Raw genomic sequence first — 17,155 nt, 5'->3', positions numbered from 1 at the left:
TTTTAATGTATTTGGTACAAGGTCTCGCTCTGCAGCTTGGACTCATAGTGATCCTCCTATCTCAGCTTCACCAGTGCTGGGATTACAAGTGTGCCCCATCACACCTGGTTTCTGTGACTGGCCAGGCATGCCCAGGGTTCCAGGGCTGGCAAAGGGGTACCAGGGATCGAATTTGGGTCCTTGTGCTTTCCAGGCAGGCGCTTAGACCACTGAGCTATCTCCCTAGCTCCATAATAAATATTTTAAGAGTAAATATGAATGAGTGGCTGAAGCCATAGAAGCAAGGCTATATACCTTTGAGTGAAGTGAACTAATTGTTATCGAAGTTCTTAGGTGTTTAATAGAAAAGGTCAATGTTTGTATTTTACAGGATATACATTTAATGCTATTAAGTAGACTTTATGATACACGTTACTTTTTAATTCACAATATTTTATAGATTTACTTGTTAAAAATATATTTTACTATGTTAACTTATAGTTATGATAGGAGTAGGTCTACTATTCTGAAGTCTGACTATGGGCAAGAATTGAGCAGCTTAAATCTAATTATATTTCTTTGCATTTTTAGGCCCTTGATGAACCTCCTTATTTGACAGTAGGCACTGATGTAAGTGCTAAATATAGAGGAGCCTTTTGTGAAGCCAAGATAAAGACAGCAAAGAGACTTGTCAAAGTCAAGGTATAGTATTTGTAGATTTTGTAAATTATATGTTCAGTATTATTTAAACTTATTTGGAGATTGTATCTTAAGAGTGTTTTCTGCAAAATGAGTTTCTAGAAATAATGGTTCTAAAAATAGTCTGAAACTAAAAATTACTCATTTTAAACTATTCCAGTTAGAATAAAATTAGATTGTTATAGGTGGCATTTTGAGATTTGGTCTTCTTTGTATTATTGTTTTAGTGCAGGAGGATTTATAAATTTAATTTAATTCCTTAATTTTATTATTATAAAGAAAATAAGTTTCATACAATATCAGTAGGGCAGGAAACCAAGAATGTAAGAATTGAAATGTAATTGTTTTTATTTTATGAAAATATCCTGAGCCAGGTCCATGGTAGTTACTTAAAATTCTGTCTACTTGGGAGGCTGAGACAGAGGATCAGTTTTGCCAGGGAGTTTTAGCCTAGGTTACAGGAAGACTTTATCTCAAAAATAAATGAATAAAATGAGACTAATGGCATATCTTAGTAATGGAATGCTTAGCCTAGCATAAGTGAGACCATGGGTTCAACCCATAACACCACAAAGAAAAATAAACAAATCATGGACCATATATGGTTACTGTCAGAAAAATGTCTTTATGTTTGAAAAATATGGGAGAAATAAAATATTTCAATATAGTTACTTATTCTTTGTCATTAATGTATTAATTGGCAAATCTTGTTCAGGGAGCCCTATTAGTAAGTGGAGTATGGGTACAGAAATGAGGTTGATCTGCCCTCTCCTCAAAGGACTTGTAATCTAGATGAACAGATACCATGTTAACCATTAGTCTGATGGTATCAATAAAATAGGTCAGAGGTATTACAGTGGTCCCTCACTTACCGCGGAGGTTACATTCCAGACACCCCCACAATAAATGAAAATCAGCAAAGTGATGAAGTTATATTTTAGTATTTATATATATTTCAAGGCTTTATAAATCCTTTCCTCACTCTTATAAACTTTTTCCATACTTTGACCCCTAATGTTCTTACCCATTTGCTGCACTTGTAAACCCATGTAATTTTAATAGCATACATATACTGCACAAGTGCGAAGTCCCACGATATAGCGAAAATTCAGCGATGAATAATTGAGATTAGTATTTTTTTAAAACCTGCGAAACAGTAAGTCTGTAAAAGTCAAACCAAGAAATAACAAAGGGCCACTGTTTTAGATTCTATTCTAGAACTTTCCCTATACTGGTAGACCTGGGACTACTGTATTAGATTTCTGTTCTAGAGCTTTCCTCTATGCCTGTAGTCTTGGGTTCCTTCTTTGTTGCATGAATGTGTTTTTAGAAAAGTTCTTGAGTGATTTCTAATTGCACTCCTAACTAAGAACTATTGTGATAGTAAGTTAAGTCCAATAAGATACTAATTTTGGCCCAATCCTACCTCTGCTCCTACAGGATTGGTGCTGTGAGTTGGTTTGTAATTTAGTTATGGGAGTGCTGTTATAGCACTCTTTTTTTGTGTGTGAAGAGATGTCTTTTTGAGACAGGATTTCTGTGCAGTTGAGGTTGGCCCCAAACTCACAGTGATCCTCTTGTCTCAGCCTCCAAAATGCTGGGATTATAGGCATGTACCACCATGCTCTGCCTCATACAGCACTCTTAAATGAGACATTGCCTATTTTGACTCCATATACTGGTGTTCCCTGAGCACATAACTTCTTTCCTACCACTATTCTGGAGATGAACAAATACTGTTTACCATTTTTCACTTTTTTTTTAGAGCTACAGCTAGCATGTCTACCATCTTCCTGTGAGTTAGACAAACAAAACAAGACGAAACAAAAAAAACAAAAAACAAACCCTTCCCACCTAATAGAGAAACTCCTTAGCACTTTTTCTCTTTTGGATAGCACCTTTGTGCCAGTTAGAAAAAGTATGCTCTTTGGGCAGCAGCAGTGTCTCTCTAGGAACCATACTTTGGCCAGAGAGGAACAGATTGGATTTTAGCTCCACCCTTAGTAAGACATTTCTGTGTACTGAATGAATGAAGAAAATGACATAGGGGCCGGGGAGATGGCTCAGTGGAATAAGCGCTTCCCTGGCAAGCGCAAGGGCCTGAGTACAATCCCCAGTTCTGCAAAAAAAAAAAAAAAAGAAAAAAAAAGAAAATGACATATAATGGCCTGATCATTAGTTGATATAAATGAAAGGAACAAAAATCATTAATGTGTAGACCTACTGCTTCTCATAGGGATTGAACCTAGAGTTTCATTCATGCTAGGCACAGTCTTTATCACTGAGTTAGTATTCCCAGCCTTTTCTTTAATGATAGTACCTTGTATCTCATGTAGTGGATATTTTAAAGTTATTTTTAATTTTTTTGGCTGCTACACAATTTACTTATAAAATTTAATGAGTTGCTCAACAGATTGAGAATATAAGCAGTTTAATTTGTTTATAATTAAAAGTGCATACATTCAAAAGTTTTTGATATGTTTCATTACTATCTTTCATTTATTGAGCATTTACTGTGTTAAGCACTGTAAAGATACTAAAACTAAAGTCCTAGTCTCCATCGGCTCCATCTGTAAGAGGCTTATAGTTTAAGTGGAGGAGACAGACACCTACATACATGGTTTAAGTATGAAGTATAATGCTATTGTGTAAAACAGAAATAATTGCCTTCAATGCTGTGGGTACATTACAGCTTCTTTTGTAGCAGGTTTGTGAGTGAGCCTATTACCTAAAATAATTACTACATAAACTTGATGAAAGTATATTAATAGGTCAGTCCTTGTAAGAATTTTTTTTTTGCCCTGAATAAGCAACTTTTTCTGTACTGAGTAGCAGAGGTTTTCATGTTGCTCAGGAACTTAATAAATATCTAAACTTGAACCTCCTTTGTTTAATTTATGCTCATGTATGGTTCCCTATTTTCTGATTTGTGTAGTACATTGAAGTCCTTGGCTCAACTGCCACATAACTTTCAACCTTACTATGTAGTAGTTCTGTGGTTTTAAATCCATTCCTTAGACTTTCTATTTCTTAGGGTGTTCATTTTAATAAACACATTGTGCTGGACATTTAGTTGGTTTTTTTTTTTTTTTTTGAGGAGAGGGATGTAGCGAATCTAACCTCACACATTGTAAATGAGTACTCTAATGCTGAGCTACATCCCCAGACGTAGAGATTAAATTTTTTGATGCTTGGGTGGCATGCTTACCTCTCAGTAACTTATTGTAAGTTTTAGGCTTTCACAAAATGATATAGTCTCTGATAGCCCATGGTCTTCTTTCTTCATTTTTTGGGAAAAAAAATTATACAATTAACCTCATAGCTAATAATATTGAATGAAGAGTGATAAATGGAACATCTGATAGTTTCAGTGTGATATCATTGGTTACTTTTATTTTTTAAAAATACAATCTGGGCAGTTTAAAGAATTTTCTAGTTGCTCTTCTTAAGGTGTGGGAATCTTTAATTAGGCAGCTGATAAGTTTGTATTACTTGTAATATGAATAATTAGTGGACAAATGAGTTTATGTTGCATAGCTTTTTGGTGACTAAATTCAATTTATAATTTCTAGGTTACATTTAGACATGATTCTTCAACAGTAGAAGTTCAGGATGATCACATAAAGGGTCCATTAAAGGTAATTCATTTATTATTGATTCTGGTATTTAGTTGGAGAACAGTAATTACTAATACTGCTTTTTAACTAATTGGCTATTTTATTATTCAGTTAATATTTTCTCTAGAAGACTGGTAGGAAAAAACAAGTTAATGTTAAATGTATATTACACCATAGTAAAACCTCCGTGTGTTCAGAAATGAAATAATATTAAAGGGGCGCTGGCTACTTTTACTTATGCAGTTGTTTCAGTTCCATGTTTCCTTTGCTAAAATGGTGGGTTCCCCAGGATTAACAGGTGATCACGACGTAAGGATTAATTACATGTTTTATGATGCTCAGAATCAGTGGTGACAAGCCCATGGCACGTGCTTTGCATTGTGCTATTTGTATTGAAAGCTCTAAAATGTTCACTTATCACTGCCCTGAACAGTGAGAAAGTTTAAAACAACAACAAAAGCTCATAGCTTTGAGTTCTTTGTAAAAACTATTGGCAAATGAAGTCTTCTAAGGATCATAAAGCAGTCATAAGTGATGAGCCGGCCCATACAGCTAGAGCAATTTGTTTGTCATCATGTTTTCTGTATTGAAATGCTGTTTCACTTTCTGCTTGGTGAGCAAGCTACAGAGAATAAAGGCCATTATGTGCTATTTGTCTGAAAATGAATATTGACTCAGCTATAAGAATTTTAAGAAATGCTAAGAGAACTTAAGAAATATTTGTAACTGAACAAGAATCTTTTACTGATGAAACTCTACTTTTGAAGGAATTAGATATAGGTATATATCCGCCAGATTTTGTTGCTGAATTTTAACACTTTTAATAAGATTCACAGGGCCTTCATATTTTTTATATATAGTTGATACTATGGAGAACTGAAACTCTTAGTTCAGGTTTTTTTGTTTGTTTTTTAATCAACTCCTGCCTTGTATTTTATAGATGTCATCTTTAATATTTCATATATGTGTTTGTTACTTCCAGGGACTAAAGGACAAAAATATACATAGCTATAACATTAGTTACCATTTATTTAGCACTTCGTATGGGTTATTATGCTACAAGTTTTTTGTACATCTTATTTCACTTAATCCTCATTAAAGCTTTTTACAGGAGAAGAGACTAAAGGCTGGTGAAGTACTTTTATCATTGTCTTAGTTACTTTTCTTCTTGCTAAACCAAAATTCCTGACATCCAAAGTTAAAAGAAGGAAAGGTTTATTTTGACTGACAGTTTATAGAAGTTTCAGTGTATAGTTGGCTAGTTCCAAGACAGGTTGGCATGGCAGAGGGACATTACAGAGGAGTAGCAGTTCATGGAGGCAAAGGCAGCAAAGCAGTGACGTATCAAGTAGCAAGTCACCAGGAACAACAACAGCCTTCTTTTTGTCTCATATTTCATCTAGTTTAGAGCAAATAATGCTCACACTCTTTAATACTAGCATCTCACTGTGAATCAATCCCAGCATCACATCTTTGATCCCAATGTCACACACCCTAGATTAAACCACTTTGGAGAAGCCAACCTACGACTGCATGAGGCTTCTGGGGGACATCTGTATACGAGTCATAACTGTCATGGTTTCACAGTCAGTAATGTCAGTACCTAAAATGGATAGGTTCACAGTTGTAATTCAGACATTGTGCCCTGTGGCTACTCAGTATGCATATGTGTCAGTGCCACTTTTGTGCTCTTGCCTCACAAACACACAGCTTAGCCTTTACTTAACTGTTTGCTCAGTGTAGGAACACAGGTACCAACCAAAAAAGATGTCTTATTTTGCAGAGGGATAGGAGAGGCAGCAGATTGGTAATCTTGAGCAATCATTTTCCATGTAGCTTCTTTGATTTACTTGCTTGGTTTTTCTTATTAATTTTTTTCTTGTTATATTAAAATTTTGCACTTTGATTTTGTTATATGCAAGTATACCTTATTTTGCAGTCTAATTATTTAAATATTTTTCTTGCCTATATGGAGAAAGGGTGTGTGTGTGTCTAGATTTTGAATTATCTCGCCCCCCTCCCCTTTTTTTAATGTATTTAGTGCAGGGTCTACAGGGTCTCACTACACAGATTGAACTCACAGTGATTCTCCTGCTTTCAGCCTCCCAAGTGCTGGGATTATAAGCATGTGCCACCATGCCCAGTCTCATTCGCCTTCTCAGTGTGCCTTGGGGGCGGGGCCAGCACAGCACACTGGGGGACCCTGGTCGTTGTGTCTGCCTAAGCTGGTGCTTTAATCTGTTGAATTGTCTGGCTGGCCCTCTGTTTTGTTTTGTTTTTTGTTTTTTGTTTTTTTTTGTTTTTTTTTTTTGAGACAAGGTCTCGCTATGTAGCCCAGGCTGGCCTCATACTCACAGCAGTCCTTTTCCCTCAGCCGCCTGAGTGTTGGGATTATAGGCATGCACCACAATAACCACAGCTCATCTATGGCTTTCCCTTAGCTGGTAGAAATTGTCAGGATTTAGATATTTTTTATTTTATTATTATTTTTTTTACAATAAACCAAACATACTTAACAGTCATTGATTTCAACCTTTTTTTTTTTTTAATGTATTTAGTAGAGGTTGTACAGGGTCTATAGTCTCATTACATAGATCAGATTCGTAGTGATCCTCCTATTTTACAGCCTCCCAAACACTGGGATTACAGGCGCTTGCCACCATGCCCAGTCTCAATTGCTGCCTCAGTGCGCCCCAGGGGCGAGGCTAGCACAGCAGGCTTGGGGATTGAACCTCGGCCACTCTATCTGCCTAAGCAGGTGCTTTAATCTGCTGAGCTATGTGACCAATCCTCAACACACTTTTAATGAGTTTACATGAAAATAATTTCTAGAGCATTTGACTGTTAAATAAAAAAAGTTATAGTTTGTGTTGATAGAGAAGATCTTAACTTACTTTTACTTAGTATTTGTGTCTTCCCTCTGGGCATTGTGTTGGGGCTTTTTTCTGTGAACAAGTTTATTGTTATCATCACTAAAAAGACCATAGAAGTGTAATTGTCAACATTTGCATGATCATACGGAAAATATTTTAAATAGATATCATTAGTGGAATATTGTACCTATAAGCAAGCCTCAGATCTATTTTTTAATTGTCCTACCCTCCTTTAGCCTCTTTCAAGGAAGATTGGACATAGCAGGCAAGGCTACTTTCACAGGCACTGGTTCTTATAGTGATCAGGGTCCTAAGGGAAAGATTATTTTCATAATCATTCTTAGGTATTATTTGCTTTTTCTACTGTGTTGATAATTTCACTAATGGTATAGAAGAATTGGTCATTTACACTACTAGTACTTTAACACAAATCTAATTATAACAATCATGTTATTTACTACTGTGCATTCTAAAAAGAAAAAAAGATTTTGGTTTATTTAAGTTTTTCTAATATTTGAAAAATATTTTAGGTAGGAGCTATTGTGGAAGTGAAGAATCTTGATGGTGCATATCAAGAAGCTGTTATCAATAAATTAACAGATGCAAGCTGGTACACTGTGGGTAAGAAAATAGATTTTCTTTTGAAAATTACTTTTAATAACATAGAACTTAATACAAATAATACCAAAGCTCTTTGATTTGTTTCCTCTTCTAATACCATTCATGTTATTTCTATCATAATCTTCCTAGAATTTTAAAATTTTTTAAAAAAAGTATGTGCTGTAACATAATTTGAAATCATATAATGTATGTATTATGCAGCTTGATTTCTTTTTTCATTTAAAAGCATATTTTATAGAAATGTCTTACCTTTTAATCATTTTTATAAAACTTTCATAATTAATAATAGGTAATACTCATGTATCCATTTTTAAGCATAGAATTCAGAAGTTTCAGATATTCATGTTGTATTACAGAAGTTTCTTAATTGTATTGCATATCATAATAGTTGGTACATAATAGCTTACTTTTTCTTGTGATCTTGCCAGTCTTCTTGCTGTTATAATGGATTGTATTTGAATGTCTTTTGTTTAGGTGGGCATTGTTCTAATATTTCTGAGTGTATGCATTGTGAAATGGACACAAATTGAAGGAGTGTCTACTTTTTCTTTTTCCTTCCTGTATCTGGGACAGGGTCTACAGGGTCTCACTACATAGATCAGATTTGTAGTGATTCTCCTGTTTTCAGCCTCCCAAGTGCTGGGATTATAGGCGTGCACCACCACCATGCTCAGTCTCAAACCCCCCCACCCCCACCAGTGGACCCTGGGGGCGGGGGTGGGGCTGTCATCAGTAGGGCTTGCCTGGGATCCAACCCTGTCTTCTGTGCTCTGCCTAAGCAGGTGCTTTAGTCCACTGAACTATCAGGGGACATCTACTTTTAACACTTTATTAGTGAAAACACCTTTGCAGGAAACTACCATGAACAGTGTGTGAGTGTGCTTGTTTACCCAGTCATTGTTAGCACATTTGTTGTCAATTTTTAAAAATTTTTGCTAATTTGAACATAAAATAGTATCTCAGTTTGTGTTAATTTGTTTTTCCTATGATTTCTTGTGACAGTGAATTACCTTTTCATTTGTTTACTGAAAACTATTTTCATTTGTGTGTTTTTTTGTTGTTGTTGTATATTGCCACTTCTTTCCATTCTGTCTCTTTTCTCTTGTTACTGTGGTTTATCTTTTTATTACAACTTCTAGGGCCTAGTGAGATGGCTCAGTAGAATAAGTACTTGACTGGCAAGCACAGGGTCCTGAATTCAATCCCTGGTACCGCAAAAAAAAAAAAAAAAAAAAACCAAACACCAAAAAACAAACCTATTTCTAGGGTGTGAGTTCTTTACATATTGTGGATATTAACTTTTGTTGCAAGTATTGTTCACCTGTTGCTTTATTTGTGGAGAGTGGGGGTCTCTTCCAGGGAACAAACTCAGAGCTTCAAGTTCTGATTTATTTTTATCTCTGCTTTTAGTTTTCGTGTAGTTGTCTTTTATGTGGTCACCTTTTCTTTTATAATTTTTAGTCTTTAGTGTTATAAATTCATTTTCTAACACATCTTTTTAATAGTTTTTTTATAGTTCTATTTTACTTTTTTTCCCATAATTTTATTGATAAACAGCAGTGAGACAGTTTCAAATCAAACTGGTAGGACAGTTTCAATAATTAACACATTGCATACCTTCTTCTTAGTGGTTAATTGCTGTACAAGATGCGGACATGATATCCTAACACCATTAGAACAAATCACTCTATTCATTAAGAGAATGTAACTATATATCTATCCTAACCACTTTGAATACACAGATACAAAATGGACATTCATCTGTATCCCATTTTTTGGAACTTAATCTATTTTACTTTTAAAATAGCTCTTTATTTTTTCCTGCAGTTTTTGAACACTGATATAAAAAAACCCACTGTGATATAATGATAGGACATGATTTTTTTTTTTTTTCTAGATTGGTTTGCCAGTTACTTGGTATTATTAAATGGAAATAATTTTTACTCTTCAAAGACCAAAGAGATAAGAGTGAACACCTTCTAAAATGTCAGACTTTGATAGAGCTTTGCAATAGATGGGTTTTCTTTATATCTGGGGGGAAAGTGAGAGGAAAAAACCCACCAGTGACCAGAAGGAAAATTATCTTGCAACCAGGAAATATTTCACTTGATGTAATTTGCAATACCGAGTAACTTCATGTAGTAAGATTAGATGGAAATTAAGTTTTGTAGACAATCTCATAAATGTGGAACTTCTATAATTATGTTTTAGTTATAGCATTAAAAATGTACTGTTATTTCTTCACTTTGACATAAAGTAACATTTCAAATAAAAAGAGCCACTGTTTTTTGTGGGTTTTTTTGGTCTGCTTTTTTTTTTTTAAATTTTATTTGTGTGTGTGTGTGTGTGTGTGTGTGTGTGTGTGTGTGTGTGGCCAGCTCAGCCCACCAGGGGGCGAGGCTGGCTGGTATGTGGTGCTGGGGGATTTGAACAGCGGTCCCTGTGCTTTGCTAAGCTTGTTCTAAGTAGGTGCTTTAGACCACTGAGCCATCTCACCAGCCCTTGGTCTGCTTTTTGAGTCAGGGTCTTGGTATGTATTTCAAGGCTGGCTTTGAACTTACTATGGTAGCCCTGTCTGGCCTTGAAGTCAAAGCAGTCCTCCTGCCTCAAACTTCTGTACTGGAATTATATGAGTGTATCTCCACAGTCCTCTGATATATAGCTTTAGAGGGTGTGTGTGTGTGTGTGTGGTGTGTGTGTGTGTGTGTGTGTGTGTGTGTGTAATCGGTTAAATTTTTTTGAGACAGGGCAGTTTAGTCTCGTTTTGAACTTACTGTGAACCCCAGGCTGGCCTTACACTTAATGTGATTCTTTGGCCTAAACCTCCCTAGTGCTGGGATTGCAGGTATGTGCCACTATGTCTGGAAGTGGGAAAGGAAAGAAGGATAAGAAAAAAAGAATAGAAGGGAAAAATGGAAACAAAGCTTTTGTGAATAAGAAAAGGTGAAGAGGAGAGAAATGGGAGGGAAAGAAGCAAAATATATCATGTACAGGCACAACTTTCCTATGATGAATGTTATCATTATGCATATCTAAAATGTACCAATAAAAGGGTCTGTTTAAAAAATGTAAAATTGAGATCTGGTAACTTTAAAATTGAAGGGTGCTCTATCCATAATTTCTGAGGCATGTAGTATATCTCAAAACTGTTTGTTATATAAATATCATAGTAATTTTACTATGATTGATTGATTGATTGATTGATTGATTGATTTATGTGGCCGGCTCAGCGCACCCTGGGGGCAGGGCTGGCATAGCATGTGGTGCAGGGGATCAAACTGTGGTCCCTGTATGCTTGCTGAAGCTTGACTAAGCAGGCACTTCAGACTGCTGAGCTATCTCGCTGGCCTTGCTAGGATATTTTAACATTAATAGTTTATTTTTTTTTGTGTTACTGGAGATGGAATCCAGAGACTTTTGCATACTAGGCAAGTGTTTTACCATTAAGCTATATTACGAGCTCCTGGCTTTTAATGACTTAAAATTATCTAGTAAAATTACATAAATTGAAGGTGTGCAACATCATGTGTATACATATTGTAAAATGTCCATCATATCACATCTTTTTAGTAGACAGTAATGCTTTAAATGAGTACTCTTTAGTTAAGTGCGTGTCCGCCCCCCCCCCCCCATTTTCTGGTTGTGATACTAGAATGAGGTAATGGTAGCCTACTGGGTAGAGGCTGGGATATTGCTAAGTATCATATAGTGTACAAGATAAGCATGCCATCCTTAGAAATATGTGGGGCAGTATGTCAGTACTGCTGAGGTTGAGAAAACACTGTCTTAAGTAATGAGAATGCAGTCAGTTTTTAGGGACAGTTTGAATCCTTGCTATCCCCCAATGACTCTAGGGCATTTGCAGTACATCTCAAGCTCCCTTTTATTTATTTAAAAATTGTATTTGTTAGTTTTTTTGAGACAGGTATTGCCATGTAGTTCAGATTTAATACTTATGACAGTCCACCAGTCTTAGCCTCCTGTATGCTGCGAGTGCAGGCATCTTTTTCTCCCCACAAGCTGGCCTTGAACTCACTATGTAGCCCAGGTCAGCCTTGAACTCAAAGTGATCTTCCTGCCTCAGCCTCCCAAGTGCCGGGATTACAGGGGTGTGCCACTATGCCTGGTTGGCCCAATCATTTTTAAATTTTTTATTGCTAATACATGATCTTGCTAACTAAATTGCCCAGGCTGGGCCCAAACTTGAGAGATCCTCTTGTGTCTGCCTCCCAGAGTGCTGGGGTTACAAATTTAGGGCATTCGAACCTTTCTATTCTTACAGTGTCTGTTAGTATTTATCATGAGAAAAACAGCCTTTCTTTTACTCTTTTGAGGATTCATTAGTGTTTGAATGCTGTTTCTGAAATGCCAGTCTTTTAGTTTTGTGTTTCTTGTTTTAGGGGAGATATTGTCAGGTGTATTTCTTTTTCACTAAAAGTTGGAAAAATACTAACCTTGAAGTTACGTATTAGAAATCAAAATGTGAACTAAATTTCAAATTTAATCTTAATCAGGTTTATCTGCATTCAGAAAATTAAGTAATAGTTTAATATCAATTTGTTAATCTTTTGTAGTAGTCTTCAGTAGTTTCTGTTTTTACTTCCTCAGTTTTTGATGATGGAGATGAGAAGACCCTGAGACGATCATCACTGTGCTTGAAAGGAGAGAGACATTTTGCTGAAAGTGAAGTATGTAATAAGTATATCTTAATATTTTGTATTTAGGGGGTATAAATACTTGCTTTCTCAGTGTACTTGTTACTCAGAAAAGTTTGTTCTGTGAAGTGTGTTTCAAGGTCTTGTTTTGGGCACTAAGTTCTGCGTTCTTTGTGGTCTAAAGCGTTTTATTAATTGTTGACGAAGAAATTGTATTGGGCTTGTTTATCTTAAGGCCATTTCTACTTCTACTTTAAAAATTTGGAAAGAAATTATGAGCCGGGCATGGTGGCGCACGCCTGTAATCCCAGCACTTGGGAGGCTGAGGCAGAGGAATCGTTATAAGTTTGAGACCAGCCTGGGCTACAATGTAAGCTCAAGGCCAGCCTGAACTGTCTAGCGAGACCCTATCTCAACCAATAAACAAATAAATAATGATACAGAGGTGTCTGACTTTTTTGCTTACCTGAACCCTTCAAGAGTTCCAGAATGTGCAGCACTATAAACATTCCCAAGCTGTTGCTACTGGACATGGTCATAGCCTGATCCCGGGAAGCCTTGCTTGTCCTTGCTAAATAGTTCCCTCATTTCCTCTTCATCCTTTTAAATCAGTTTAGTTTTGTTGATAACAATTATCATTCTTCAAAAGCAAAATATATTTGCACATTCTTACTCTTTTGTTATTGTGTGTCTTGCACACTGAAATGTGTCAGGAAGGTCAGGGACTTTACATTGCCATCCTTACCACTTTGTTCCTTGTTTTTTTAAGAATGCCTAGCACAGAGGAGGAACTCAATGAATGTTAGATGAGTAAGTGAAGTTCTTATGTTTGCCAGGGGCTTTGCTCACTGTTTTAGCTACATTACCACAGCTGTTACATTGTGACTGGTTGCTGTTATCTGCACTTTGCTAGCAGCAAAGCCATTGAAAGCTGTACCAGCAATGCAGGGTTGTAAGCTTTGTAACTCAGTAGCTTGCAGTTCACTATTTTAAAAGTAAACATATTTATAGAAATGGTGTCTATAAGTATAAATCAATACCCCCCATATAGTTGATTTCTACTTGCCATTTAGAAAAGTGTTTTCTTTTGGGAAATCTTCTTAATGTAAATGTATTAAGCTGTTAGATTTCATGTTTTTGTTACCACAATAGTTTTGTCTCCCTTAGTGATTAAATTCTTATTTAAATTTAGAGTTTGGGATAGGTCTTCTGTGTTATGATTTCTAGTCTCATATTGTGCCAGTTCCCTGTACTTCTGATTTTGTTAGTAGACTACTTGGTGTTTCCAGATTATGGTTCATACTTTTTAGGGCTTGGTCTCTGTTGACCCCCATTCATCTATATGTGTTAGAATCTTAAGATATTTTTGAAGACAACTAGAAATGCTTATTCTATAATGGCTTAAATGAGTTTTCTACCCAATTTGATCTCTCTATCCTTTGATCCTTTTGAACTTTCTGCTTACCCTTGTTTTATTGTCTTCTTGTTACTTGTTTTCTCAATATAATTTTAAGGTGTTTAAGATGGATAATCATGTTTTTCTCATCTTATAGGTTCTCCTTTTTCCGCTAATGTTTTCTACACAAGTCTTTACTAAAGATATGTTGAATTATTTGTTAAATTTTAAATGTAGAAAGTCAAATACAGTGAAATAATAGAATCATTTCTATGCTAAAATATTTTAAATATTTTAGGTATATATAAAATAAATCCTCATTTCCCTTAAGTAAGAACACATGGACAATTATTGCCAATTAATGAGTGCCTGAAGGCTTAACTTTTCACTTAGAGGCACGTGTCTCATTTATTTGTTCAGGGAATGTTTGAAATAATACTTTTGTTTTTATCAGAATTGGGTTGAAATGGTTCATAAGTATATACTGAAGTAGTATGAAGAAGGACGTACATATCCTTTGTGCCTTCAAGGAAGATCAGTTTTTGTGTGTTTATGTAGGTGTAGTACACAGTTTTATTTATGTTTTTCTAGAAGGAAGGATGAACCATGAAGACATGGAATTTATTCTTGGGTAAATTACCATAGGTAGGATGGAAAAAAGCTTTTGTTAAACAATCAGAATACTTTAAAATTTGAATAACCCTGTGAAGATATGATCAAGAGCGTACACAGTAGGACAATTTAACTTCCCTCCCATCAGTCCATCTTTTTATTTAGTGGTGCTATGAAGTGAACCCAGGGCCTAATGTAGCATCTCTGAAGTTTTTTCAAGTAGTTGGTGCTTATCTTAATAGTCAGTTTTGTTTCTGTTACTGAGTTTTAAGACTGGCTATATGTTTATACAGGCCTGAAATCCCAGCATTCTGAGGGACTGAGGCAGGAAGACCGCAAGTCTGAGCTCAGTCTGGGCAATTTAGTGAAACTATCTCAAAATAACTGATGAGATTCAGCTCAGAGTGAAGGCCTGTGTTCAATTCCAGAAAAATATTTCTTTGTTGTTTTATCCATTATGATTCCCCATGTGCAAGAAAAATTTGAGCTGTAGTTTGACCTTATAAGTCTTATCTTTCAGATCTATGTCTCCACTGAGTTGTTTGTTTTGTTTTATATTTTAAACATTTTTAGATTCTTGTTGAACTTTTAATAGGTAATGAATCGTTTAGCAAGAGTAGCCAAATTTCTTTTCACCTCTTCTCCCAGTAATAGGCTTGTTCTTCCTTGTTCAAATATCTTTAAAACTAAAATTTTCTATCTTTCACAAAGTTGTGTTTTAGTCTTCTTTGGGGAAAATTTTTTAATCTCAAAATCAAAGCATATTCTTAAAACTGATTTGGTTTAAAAAGAAAGCACTTTCAAGGTAATAACTTTTGATGGGTTTATGTTCTTACCCACAGACATTAGACCAGCTCCCACTCACCAACCCTGAGCATTTTGGCACTCCAGTCATAGGAAAGAAAACAAATAGAGGAAGAAGATCTAATCATATGTAAGTTCATTTTCATAACTGTTAGTTGAACCTGAATTCATTTTGCCTTCTAGTATTATTTAGTAATTATTTTTAAACTGTAACTTGCTAAATGCTAATGAAATCTAATAATAATTTCAGATCTAATAGTGATTTCAGGCTCCTCAACATGGGTGATTTAGCTTCTTCTTGTTCTACCAACCTTTCTAGCTGTATTTCCCTTCAGTTTCCCAAAATGTATCTTGATGCTGTATTTAGAATGGAACTAGTCAGTTGAATCCCTGTCAACCTATTTTCTAGTATCATGCTTTCACTCATGTTGCTTTTTCTCCCAACTCTAAGCCTTTTTTTCATTTCACTGTCTTGCTTATTCTTAAGTTCTCTACAGAAGTGCTACTACCTTTATGTGAACCATTTTGTGTCCCCTTCCTCCTTCCTTGAAACCCAACATATTATTTCCTCCTCTGAACTTCCTAAAATCTTTCCCTTTATTGAATGTCATAGGTAAAATTTCATGTCTTACTACAATGCTTGATTTCCCTTCTTAATAGTAACTATCAGGAAAACAGTTGACAGAATTCCAAACAGCCTTCATGAAACAGAAGAAAGTTGAAATAGATGGGGCTGGGGAAATGTAGGGTGTTTTTTTTCTTTTGAGACTGGGTTTCACTATGCAGTTCAGACTAGCCTTAAACTTACTTTGTAGCCCAGGCTGACCTCAAAATTACTGTGATCCTTCTGCCTCAGCTTCCCAAATGCTGAGATTACAGGTGTATGCCACCATGTAGTTTTTAATGTTTTCTCTTGGAGGTTACTTTAAAAATAATTCTAAATTTTATGCTTAAAGTTTTTTTATGCATGCTTTAAAATATTACTGGTTAAACTATTAAATAAATGTTGAGTTAGATGTTTTTTGAAAAAAAAATGTTTTTTGAAAAATGTTTTTTGAGTTAAATTATTAAAAATATTTATTTGTAAATGAATACTTTCAGTAGATAAGACTAATATTAAATCTAATTGTGTCAGAGCTTTGGGAATAGAAGTTGGCTAAGTGCTGTCTCATATTTAATTTCAGCCTCACAGCAATCTATGAAGGATAAGTATTATTTTATTCTTATTAAACTTAGGAAAATCAACCTTAGGAGCCCAGGAAAGAAGGACCAAGACTTGAGCTCAACTATGCTCCACAGGCCCTTTCCCGTTGGCTTTTTTGTGTGCCTAGAGTACTTTAGTTTCTTTCCAAATTAGCTTAACAGTAAGTCCCTGTTCAAGGGAAGAGTTTAGATGACTAATCATTACATTGAAAAAATAAGTAATTTTCTTATTATACCCGTGATTTGAGTTGTGTATTGTTTTCATTTTTAGCTCTAAATCTTTTAGAACATGTTTTCCTTAGTTACCAGTTGAGTAATTTCTCTCATTTGTGATTTAACTTGCTGGTGACTTGATTATTTTTGGAGTAATATTAGATTGCAGCTGTCATTCTTGCGTGTGTAACATTTACTAATTGTTTTAGCCAGAAAGAAAATTAAGTGATAAATGAATGGTAACATTAGTAAGAAAGACCTCTGTTGTGACTATTTACTGTTAATATTTTTAGTTTTTCAAGAGTTATTATGTTGCCATAAAAATTGCCTGAAGCACTTGAATTGTGGATTTTTTTAATCTCTTTGAAAAATACTGCAGTTGTGAGTTAGATTTTATCTCACATTGATCATTACTGTTTTCCCATAGTACCATATCAAACTTTTTTCCATGTGTGAGTTTGTGTGTGTTTGTGTGTGTGTGTG

General features: G+C 35.2%; 1 protein-coding gene across 5 annotated transcripts in view; it reads left to right on the top strand.

The window, feature by feature from the left end:
* Positions 1 to 17,155, top strand: part of Arid4b (AT-rich interaction domain 4B) — a 185,884-nt gene that overhangs the window by 97,667 nt on the left and 71,062 nt on the right. For all 5 annotated transcript variants that reach the window (XR_002818015.1, XM_023700849.1, XM_023700847.1 and 2 more), the window contains exons 3-7: positions 571 to 681; positions 4,251 to 4,316; positions 7,699 to 7,789; positions 12,398 to 12,477; positions 15,295 to 15,386. Coding sequence is in view for 4 of the 5 variants with exons in the window: in XM_023700849.1 (XP_023556617.1) it covers positions 571 to 681; positions 4,251 to 4,316; positions 7,699 to 7,789; positions 12,398 to 12,477; positions 15,295 to 15,386 (440 nt within the window). In the remaining variant the exon portion in view is untranslated. The remainder of the gene's footprint in view (positions 1 to 570; positions 682 to 4,250; positions 4,317 to 7,698; positions 7,790 to 12,397; positions 12,478 to 15,294; positions 15,387 to 17,155) is intronic.

The sequence above is a fragment of the Octodon degus genome, unplaced genomic scaffold (assembly GCF_000260255.1).
Source record: "Octodon degus isolate 3935 unplaced genomic scaffold, OctDeg1.0 scaffold00127, whole genome shotgun sequence".
Classification (NCBI taxonomy): domain Eukaryota; kingdom Metazoa; phylum Chordata; class Mammalia; order Rodentia; family Octodontidae; genus Octodon; species Octodon degus.
The sequence above is the reverse complement of the archived record's forward strand: the minus strand, read 5'-3'. Positions and strand labels throughout refer to the sequence as shown.